At 51.4% G+C, this 10,871-nt stretch overlaps 1 protein-coding gene across 1 annotated transcript in view; it reads right to left on the bottom strand.

Moving 5' to 3' along the window:
- Window positions 1–4,708, bottom strand: part of ESPL1 (extra spindle pole bodies like 1, separase) — a 23,118-nt gene extending 18,410 nt beyond the window's left edge. The window contains exons 1-6 of the mRNA XM_004711338.4: window positions 4,676–4,708; window positions 4,236–4,328; window positions 2,907–3,965; window positions 2,515–2,619; window positions 2,252–2,372; window positions 258–394 (exon numbers count right to left, since the gene is read on the bottom strand). Coding sequence (XP_004711395.1) covers window positions 258–394; window positions 2,252–2,372; window positions 2,515–2,619; window positions 2,907–3,965; window positions 4,236–4,316 — 1,503 coding nt within the window. The 5' untranslated portion in view covers window positions 4,317–4,328; window positions 4,676–4,708. The remainder of the gene's footprint in view (window positions 1–257; window positions 395–2,251; window positions 2,373–2,514; window positions 2,620–2,906; window positions 3,966–4,235; window positions 4,329–4,675) is intronic.
- Between the last annotated feature and the right edge of the window lie 6,163 nt (window positions 4,709–10,871).

The following is a 10,871-nucleotide window of genomic DNA, read 5'->3' on the forward strand; positions in this document are numbered from 1 at the left end:
GCCTGGGGCCCCGGCCCCAGAAAGTCCAAAGCCATTGGTCTGAGGCAGACGTGACTGTTGTTTAGACAAGTGGGTCAATTAAAAGTATTACATGGATGATAAATCATAAAGCAGCCGAGGTGTGGAAAGCACAGTCCCAGATGCTGACGGCAACAGGCAGTTCCTGACGCCCCCCTGGACCGGCCCTCTTGGGCTGCTCACCCCCGTCTCCCTCCTAGCATGTAACCCGCCTTCCTGCCCCTCTCAGGCCTGCATACCTTCTCAGGAGGCACCTCAGGGAAGGTGTCTGGCTTAGTCCAGCCCAAGTACTGACAGAAGGGCTCCAAGACGGCACAGGCCTCAGCATAGAGCTTGTGGCTGTAGAAGCTGTAGGCCAAGTTACTGGCGTAAGACGCTGCAGGGGAGAGAACAAACGGAAACCTGACATCCGGTCTGGGGCTTGACTGGGGTGGGGGGGGTGTCTGTTCATCAGCTTCTACATCAGATGGCGACCCCTGTTGCTGGGGAATGAGCCGGAAACCGTCCCGAAATGAGTCCCCATTCCTAGATCCGGCTTCCCTCGCCTCCCAGGTCCACAGCTGCCTGACAGAACACAACAGTGGCAGGGAGTCCAGTGTGTCAGATTGGCGCTGTGCTCCAGAGGGCTTTCGAGGGCCGAGTCTTCTGCAAGGAGACTGCCGGTCTTTCGTCAGAGGAGCCTCTGGGTGGATTTGAGTATTCACAACACCCAGAGGCTCCATCTCTGCCTAATGCGCTGGAAGCCAGCAGTTGAAGGTAAACACTGTCTCTGACCTGCCCTCACTGTGCTGAAGCCGCACTGGCCACCCCACTGTCGCGTCAACCTACCAGATACTCTCCTGCCCTAGGGCCTCGTCACTGGTGCCTCCTCGGCCAGGGACGTGTACAGCACCTTCCTGACGTCCTCTGGGGTTTGCTCCTGTCACCCTGTTTCAAATGGCAGCCTGCACTCCTCTGATCTCTTACGCCCCCCTCTCTTACCCTGCTCCACACACCTTTTCCTTCTCCCCACACCTTAGCGCTTTCTGGCATGTATGTAACTGGCTCACTGAGTTACTGAGTGTTCCCTTCCCCCGCAACTAGCAGGTGGCTCCACAGGGACACTGGCGCTGCTCATGGACACATCCTAGACACGCAGGAAGGCACGGGCCCATAGGAAGTACTCCGTGCCTATCTGTTGACTGGAATTTTCCTAAATCCCAAGGACACACTCATGCAGCTTCTCAGCTATCAACACAGACACTGGGACAGAAAGAGCATCTGTTTCCAATTCCCTGCGAAAGGTATGTTCAAACTAACAATTTTCGTGGGCCCTGGCTTGATTCGACCACTGAAAAATTTAAAAGCTCTCTAGAACCTTCCAATGATGGAACCCAGTGGGATCCTATAATTGAAGAGTAAGGCTTTTTGTAAAAGGAGGGGAAAGTTATTATTGGGAACTATAACAATAAAAAACAAACTCACTGCCCTCAAGTATGCTGCTAAGACAGCGGCTTATGGTGAAGGGCAGGGGGCTGTGACGGAAGGGGCACAATAGTTTCTCGGGTCCAGTCATGCAGTCCCTCGACTATTGGCTACAAATTGTGCCCAGTTTGCGAAAACCCACCAACCCACACACTTATCTCAATAAAATCATACCGTTATTTCAGTTTAAAAGGGTGGAGATAAATATACATGTATGTTGTAAACACTGTAAATGTGTACCTGTATGTACACATTGTAAATGTACATGTATGTGTGTGTGGTAGTATCTCCAGAAGAACAAGAAATTGGCACTATTAATTGCCTCTGGAGAGGAACTCGCGTAGCTAAGAATTAAGGGTAGGTGAGAGACTTTTCATTGTGTCCTTTGGTACAGTTTGAATACCAAAGCTATGTGAATGGGCTACCTGTGCTCCTTTAAAAAGAATTTTTTTAATTGCAAGGATTCTTTACATTTTAAACACAAAGAAAAGTCAGAAAGTTGTATAGCAAGCACAAATGTTTTCATGAAACAATAAACCAAATTTTAAAGTCAGTGAGAAGGAAGTTGGTATTTGCTGTTATACATGAGGCTCAGCCCAAGTCTACTGGTGTTAAAGGCGGATAACTGCGATTTCTCAACATCATTGCCACGGTCTCCTTAGGCCAGTAAGAGGCCTGCAGTGATCAGAACCATCCGGCAAGTCCCACTTGCCTTCCTCCTGCGGGATGACCTCTCTCATGTGCCCCTACTTGGGTTCAAGGTCCTTACCAGTCATCCCCAGATAGTCGGTCAGCGCTGGGCCTGACAGCCCTTCTAGGGCCTCCAGCATCCAGACAACAGTCGACGCGCAGCTCTCCACTAGCTGGGCCAGGCCGGCCTCATCAGGCCCCTGAAGGGACAGGAAGGGCGTGAGGGTAAGAGGAGTCACGACAGGTCTAAAGTCAAAGCAGACCAAAAGCGCCACCTAGACCCTGGAGCAGGCCAGACCCTGTGACCCTGCCCCGGTTCTCCGGTGCCTAAGCGGTTGGTACCTGGCAGCCTTGGGCAAAGTCATACACCACCACCGTGTAGAGGTGAAGTCCCTGGAAGTGCAGCTGAACCAGGGACTTCTGCTGCTTGGATGAGTCCCTGCAGACCTGAGGAAGGGAGCGGAGGTGGGTGGGAGGGTCAGCGATCCAGAGTCAGTTCTAGGTTGAAGACCAGCCCAGGGTCCTGGACAGCTGCCCAGTCCAGGGGAGAAGAAAGACATGCAGAGGAGCCACTATCCTCTCAGGCAAGCCCAAGGTGCTGGCTGGCCAGGCGGAGTCCAGAGAGCAGCCGGCCAAGGAGGAGGCTGGGGCTTCCGGATCTTGCCCAAGGCCACAGGCTGGTCGTGAACTCACAGACTCGCGTCCCCACCCCACCTCCCAGTCCTCAAACTCACCCCATCCCGCAGCTGCCGCAGGAGGGAGCAGTAGCCGCCGAGAAAGGCGTAGAGGCCCAGAACAGTGTCAGGCGCGCAGCGCTGCTTGAGGCCTCTCTCCAGGCCTGAGAGGAAGAACTGGCAGCTGTCACACAAGGCGCGCAGAGGCGGTGAAGGAGCCCCCAGACTGGCATTCAGGGCAGCTGATGCCTCGACCAGAAGCTTGCTCACTTCCTGGGGCCCTCCCTCCCTGACCTGCAGCAGCTCCACCCCGAGCTGGCACAGGTGGAGGCTGGGGGCCAGATTCGTGTTCTTCAGATAACCCTGGGCCTTTTCCGCTGCTCGGAGGGCCTTGGCGTGGTGCTGGCTCCAGCAGAGACGGCGGCAGTGTTCCAGGGTGAGCTCCAAGAGGCAGAGGGCCCGCTGGGGAGAAAGAGGGCTGGCGGGGTTCTCTCCCTGGCCCACCAAGAGGCTGACGACATGCCTGGTCAGCAGGCCCTCTAGGAGATCAGCATCAGCTTCCCTCAGCCCAGACCCACTGGGATCAAACAACTGGTGGGCAGCCACCACTCGGCATGCTGTTACGGAAGCAAAGTGGGGGACCTCACAGGGGACACTTTCATCTTCCAGCAGTGCCAGGAAGCTCAAGGCCTTCAGGCGAGCCGAGTAGGCAGCTTGCCTCTCCACCAGGCTTTCTGCCCCCTTCCAGAGCAGAGAGAAGCTGCCGCGTGCCACAGCCTCGTAGTCCTGAGAAGCCACTTGGTGGGAGCACTGTGCCAAGCAGGCGTGGAGGGGCTGGGCAAGGCGGAGGGTGGCCTCTGGGTCGCCCTGCGCGGCAACATTCCGCAGGAAGATGAACAGAATGCGTTCTAAGTAAAGGGGAGGCCGCTGGGGTGTGGACACCAGGTAGCCATGGCAGGCCAGTTCAGCCAGCTCCAGCAGGGTCCCCAGGTGGCCTGGGCAGGCCAGCTTCGTAGTCAGCTGCTGATTGCAAGCCCTCAGGATGGCATCGCAGGCTTGTCTTCTTTCGGCATCATAGCGGCAGCTGGGAGGACCAGCCGGAGGCTTGGACAGGAACTCCTGGGCAGAGAGCAGGAGGTGAGGGGGCCAGCCACGAATGGAAAGGAGGGAGGGGACGGGAACTCGGCGGAGTGTGCCAGGAGAGGTCTTCTTGACTCTCTGCTTCTAAACCATGATACATTTCTTCGGACCACGGCTCCCAGTTATCTCCTCCCCCATCTTGGAGGCCAAAGTCCCCGGCCCTCCTGCCATTCTTCCACAGCAGCATGCCCTCAACTCCTCCCACGGCTCGGACAGCCCAGAGCCCCCGGAGCCAGACAGCTCCCCCACCTTCAGCTCGGGTAGCAGCTCCTCAGCCTCCTTCGCGCTGCTTAGCAGGGTCCCAAAGTTGACTCTTTTAAAGTTCCGCATGGCGCCGGAGTGCTGAGAAGATCAGAGAAGGCGGAGAGGAGTTTGGCGCTCGGTGGAGGTTAGGCGAAGGGCTTCAAGGCCAGAGAAGGTGGTGAAGCGGCTTATCAGGAACGGAAACAAAGCCCTGCTGGGGCACCGGGCTTCCACTGTAAATGAAACCGCTTTTCTTCCCTCGCGGTCGATGCCGGCCCTCCCGGACACAGCGTCCCAGCCCGGGAGCCCGCACCAAGCTCTCGGGCGCCCATCAGGACGCCTCCACGTCTCCCGGCCGCCCCGGCAGAGGCCTCCGCTCCCCGCCAACGTCAGCGCATTGGGGCCCCACTCACCTCCACACGCCCGCGGGCACCTCCCAAACTCACCGCTTCCCCTTGAAGGTCCCGGGCTTAACAGCCAGAACCTCCGCGAGGACCCAAAAGGTAACCTTCGCTTTCCCGCGCCAGCCCCTCCTTTCAAATATCCCAGCCGCCAATCAGCGAGAGCGGCTGACGCCGGCGGGCCGCGTGGCCCGCTGGGAGTTGTAGTTTACGCGCAGCGCTTCCGCCCACGGGACGCAAGCCTGCAGCGTCGGCGGCGTTGGGGGTTACGGCCTCTTGGGGGCGCGGTTTTCCTTCCGCTTCTGGTCTCTTTCGTTACTATCGAGAAGGTCAGCCCCTTGCCTTCTTCCCCTCTTTATCTGACGCGCTCAGGCAAGCGTTTACATTTCAAGAGACAAGATTTAGGCTAGGCGACAAAAAGAACTTACTTGGAACTCACGCAGTTTGGATTCCTAGGAAAAAAGGGCGTAGTCTTTCACAGAATTTGTTTTAGTGTACTTTCCTAGGGGACCTCCAGTTCTTCCTCTTTCCTCCAGCTTGGCTCCTTCCATGAGTTAAGACAGAAAATCAAGTGCTCCTTATGGGGAGTGGGGAGATGTGTGTCTGAAAATAGGGAAACTATTTCACTAGGATATTTCACAGCCTCCGTGGCTTGTTTGTAAGTAAGAAACCACTTACCCAAGCATACCCATTCACCGGACTTAACTTCTCTTTCATTTCCTACCAAGGAATTCAGCTCAGACTGGTGCTTCACTCTGCTTTTCAACCTTCTTCATGTTTTTGTCGGTTATCAACGTTTTTTAGAATCTGAGCATCCAGCAGAGCTGATAAACTTTTTAAAAACACCAAAAAGATATCTCAAATAAATTTTTTTTATTTATTTCAAGAGGAAGTATTTGTTACAAACGTGACGAGTGTTTTGTTTTTTAATCATTTTATTAGGGGCTCATACAACTCTATCACAATCCATACACACATCAATTGTGTAAAGCGCATTCGTACATTCGTTGCCCTCATCATTCTCAAAACATTTCCTCTCCACTTAAGCCCCTGGCATTAAGTCCTCATTTTTCCCCTCCCTCCCCGCTCCCCCTCCCTCATGAGCCCTTGATAGTTTATAAATTGTTATTTTGTCAATGACGAGTGTTATCTCTGTAGGGCACAGGACCCAGGAAAGATGACAGTCATGAAATGTTGGGTGAAAAATAATAATAATAAAAAAAAGAAATGTTGGGTGAGTAAACAGGTGGATTCTCTGCGCATTCATTTCTTCTTGTTTTCACTTCCATGTTGTACAGCAAGTGTTCTAGGAACACCCCGCCCCCCATGTATTCTATTTAGTTGATTCTAAACTCCTCAAAGGCAGTGAACTTTCCTCCTCTAGTTTCTATCCTTAAGTTCTGTATCAAGAGATCACTACTCACTGGTATGAATATGAATCCCATCACATAATTCAACCTTTCACCCTGAATACCAAGCTGATAATGAGACAGCACAAGTAGAAAGAGCTTTAGACTGAAGTCTGGACAGAGGCACTGAGATCTGGTGCCAGCTCCATTTGTGTTTTCTCTGGGGAACAGGTAGTAACACCAAGCCTCCCTGTTTCCCAGGTTTCCTACCTCAAGTAGAACATCCTTGAAATGTTTTCCATTGGCCCTGAGAGCACTCGGCAGCCATTAAAAAGCATGATTGAACAATTAAATTATATGATATGTGAAGTATATGCCAATAGAACTATTTTTTTAAGCATGTCTGGAAAGAGGGGATAAAGGGGAACTGATATCCAAGAGTTCAAGAAGAAAGAAAATGTTTTGAAAATGATGGTGGCAGCAACTATACAATTCTGCTTGATCTAATTGAATTACATAGTGTTACAATGTCAGTATGAGCTCCCAACAATTAAAAATAGGCATGTCTGTCATAATGAAAAATAAAATGTGTGAAAAGATACAAGAATGATTGTGATCATCTCCTTGTAGATTTTAATTATTTGAAAAAAGAAAAAACAACATACATGATTGTTTAAAATTTTTTCAGTACAGCCATGAATAGTATAATAGAATTTTATTACCATATGTGCACCTATATGCATGTACATAAATTAAATCAGCTGAACTAGATCAGTTCACAGGGGCGATCACTGAGGGGAAGGATTAAAGGAGCCTGTCATTTGTTCAAATTTTTATATGTCTCTCTTTACAATATATGAGAAAGTTTCACAAAGTCCTTGGGAACATGGATATAAGATCATAGAATTTTCCCACAAACTCTTTGAAGCTGTTTTGTATATTTATATATCAGTGTAATCTGCAACATTATGTTAACACATTGATAGCAAATAGGTATTTGTGTCTGTACTTCACTATTTGACAGTGGAAGCACCTGGTGGCTCCGTGGTTAAGCACTCAGCCGCTATCTGACAGGTCAGTGGGTCCTCAGCCGTCAGTCGCCCCCCCCAGGAGAAAGATGTAGTGGTCTGCTGCCCTAAAGATAGGACGCCATGGCCATTCTACTCAGTGTACAGGGCCCACTCTGAGTCAGAATTGACTGGATGGCCAAACGTATTTTACAATGGGAACATGGAGCTTTACTGTTTAAAAAAAAAGTGCCTTAGAGCAGAGGTGAAATATTTTTATAATGTTAGATCTGAGTCCAAGCATGACCAACTTTCCTGAGTTTTATACTTCTATTAGAAACCACCAGTCAGCCCCAAGAGCTTTCTACTCCCATAAGGAGTTACAGTCTCAGGAATTCACAGCAGGAGTCCTGCCCTGCCCTATAGGCTCCCCGTGAGTCAGAATCAACTCCATGGAAGTGAGTTAGGTTAGGTTATTCGTGGGGAGGGGTGGCAGACAATAATAAAAGTGACAAGGAAGACCCCAAGGTTGGTATGTTAGTCTGGGTTGACTAGAGAAACAAATCCAGAGATACTCATGTGTGTGTAAGAGAGAGTTTTATGTCAAAGAGTACTTGTATATTAAGGAAACATCCCAGCCCAGTCTAGATCAAGTCCATAAGTCCAATATTAGTCCATATGCCTAATATCAGTCTATAAATTCCTCTTCAGACTCATACAACACCTGCAATGACGCCGAGTGCAGGAAGATCACAGGCCAGTGAGTGGAAAAATCTTGTGGATCCAGTGGCAGTGGAACCAGCTCAGCGCTGGCATGGGTCTCGGTGTGATTCCTCCAGCTCCAGGGCTCTGGCTCCTTCAGCGGAACTCCATGTGGCTTGTCAACAGGAATGTCAACCAGGGAGAGTGTGTGCCCCGCCCCCAGGGAGGAAGACAGGAGTTTCCAGAATCCTCAGGAGAAGGCCATGCCCACAGAGGCATTATTGGCTGTGACCTGATTGACAGGCTACACTCCACCCCTTCGCTCAAGTTGACAGGATATTATGTAACCGCCACAGTTGGGATTAGGATAACAACAATTGGACTGACCTCCAGCAAAAAAGGCCCCCTCTTGTGTCTGGACAGGGGTTGGACCTCTTAGAAGAGGCCTTATAGAAGACTCTTGAAAGTGCCCTGGACTGCTAAAAGGACCAACTGACCCGTCTTGGAAGAAGTATGCCCAGAGTTCTCCTTGGAGGCAGAATTGGCTCCTTTGTGAGGGAGTCAAATCCTGAATATGGCTCTTCTACCCGAGTCTGCCTCTGGGGTGAGCCATCTCCGAAGCAGAGAAGGGAAAACCCCCATTGGAAGGTCATGTTCAAGATCCCTGTCTGAAGTGGTGGAGGCTACTGAGACCAGATGCTGAGACACAGAAATTCCAAGGAGCAGCATGCAGACTATGGGGTCCCTTCTCACCTGGCCGGCCCCAGGCTGTGGCATTGTGAGACAGAGCGATGGGCAGGCTGGTATCCTGGCTGACAGAGGCAAAGGTCAAGGCCGAGGGATCACAGGGCTGAGAGACTCAGAGCTAGAGAAAGACTCCATTACCACATGACTGAGAGGCTGAGAACTAGAGAGAAACTTGGCAACTGTCTGAGGAGACTAAGGGCTGTATCCTTACTGTTTGCTGATCCTGACATATGAGAACCAATTAAATTCCCTTCAAAAAAAAAAAAAAAAGAAGAGGCCTTGGAACCCAGCTTTGCCTTTCACCCAGTCTTCCTGTGCCCTTGTTCACTGGTGCCTGGGGATCGCTAAAAGCACCACATATAGCCCTCGATGTGTCCAGCTGGATGGAAATTCAGATCATCAGCAGCCTCTTAGAGAATGATGGTGGTGTGTATCCAGCTGCCCCCAAGCTGACCTTCCCACTTGAGGAAGAGGAAGTGAGTTCAAGTGGAGCCCACTGACACCCAACTCAGCCATCACATGGTCTCAAGTCAAAGCCGCTCCTTCTCCAATAGCGTGATGCTCCCACCTGGGCCAACGTGGAAGATAAACATTACGGGGGACTCCCCTCGCCACCGGGAAGTGTGGGAAAGTTATCGCCATCGCAGCTCATCTGGCACCCCATCAAGACAGGGTCAGCTGGATTGAAAACTTAAACAAAAAGCCAACACTGGCGTGAGCCAACCACCACTACACACACTTAAGGACAGCAGTGTGCTTACTCCTCACAGAGGACCCACGGGGTAGAAATGATCTTACCACCCCCACTACGACGATGAGGATATTGAGGCACTGTGATGTCCCAGCACTTGTGCTCTGGATTCTTCCTCTGAGCCCGCTCTGCGCTGCCTCTCAGCAGAACATTCTGAGTAGCATGTTGCAGACCCTGGACCCCTAGTGAACCTCTCACTCACTAGACGCTATCGACAGATTCCCCCAAGCGGGCCAGGAGGACCAAGGCTATGGGCACTTCCCCGAATAGAGGGCTTGGGGCAGGAGAACAGAGCTAGAGGAGGTAGCTAAGGCAGGTGGGTGGACGCCCATGGGCACTGGGCTGCCAGCAAGAGACAAGGTTTGGCCTCAGCTTTCCACCCACCAGCAGTAGCATCTCAGGCGAGTGACTTCTTTTCTTCAAATGGGTTTTCCTCTTGGGTAAAAGATTGTGCACACACATGCACAACAAGTTTTTACTTTTAAAATGTCACACACACACACACACACACGCACACACTTCCCTAGTACCTAGCAATACCATGAGAAAGACAGGCTTTCTGCCCCTGTAGAGTTACAGTCTCGGAAACCCACAGGGGCAGTTCCACTCTGCCTTGAAGGGTCGCCATGAGTCAGAATTGACTTGACGGCAGTGAGGTGTTTTGGACCGAGGAATACAATGGTTAACATACAGTGCATGCCCAACATATATTTGAGGTGAAATGGACAATCTCTAAAATGCCTTCTGGTCCCTCAACACCCGTGAGTCTGACAGGGAAGCACCTTCCCTGTTAACTGTCGCCAGGCCCCAGGTGCTTTTAAAGCCAGCTCAAGAGGTACCAAGTTGAAGAAACCATGTGAGTCAGTCTTCCCGAACCCCCAATTTCATTCTCACTTAGGAACGTAGAGGGGGGTCCTCAATCATCCAGCAATAGCTAAGTTACTGTCACCTAAAACTCAAATCATTAACTAGGCTGTAGACTATAGCCTAGCAGACTGCCCAAGTGGGTGGTTCTTGAAAAGCCAAGTGTAAGCTAGCCTGTCTCCTTTCCAGAAATGTACAGGCCAAGCACCTGCTTGTAAGCATGTACAACTGAGACAACGACGAATGAGGCAGCTTACTCTTACCCTCAAGGAAGTCCAAGTAGCAGAAGGGATGGATCGTCTATACACACATAACCATGACATCTCTCATCCCAGCTCAACAGGGCAGGCGGGGATGCAGTGGGCTTCTGGCAACAGATTGTCTTAGACTCACGGTGATGGGGCGGGGAAGGGGCAGGGAGGTAAAGATACTGGCTTTTCACTTCCCCTCTAGCTCGGTTCCCCACAGCCTGGTAGGAACCTGGTCCAAGTGGGAACCTGAGACCCCTGCCCACTCCTCCCCCTGGGTGGCTTCCCCTGCAGTTCATCCACCCTACATTCCTTCAGCACCAGCTGATTCTATCTCCTCTCACAAGTTGAGACTTGCAGATCCTGGAACCTCTTGCATCTTCCTGTCTGAGAAGTAGTCTGCGACCCAAGGAAAGGCCTTAATCCCTTTTACAGAACAGCGGGGCCCCCATACCCCTCAAATACATTCCAGGACACACCCTTGAGGGCGCCCCCTCCGCCCCGCCCTCCATCCGCACCCTTTTTAGGGCTGGCTTGGCTTCCCCTGAAAAAGCCCAAGTTTTGGTGGGAGGA

The sequence above is a fragment of the Echinops telfairi genome, unplaced genomic scaffold (genome assembly GCF_000313985.2).
Source record: "Echinops telfairi isolate 266 unplaced genomic scaffold, ASM31398v2 ScPeMD7_12;HRSCAF=54, whole genome shotgun sequence".
NCBI classification, from domain to species: domain Eukaryota; kingdom Metazoa; phylum Chordata; class Mammalia; order Afrosoricida; family Tenrecidae; genus Echinops; species Echinops telfairi.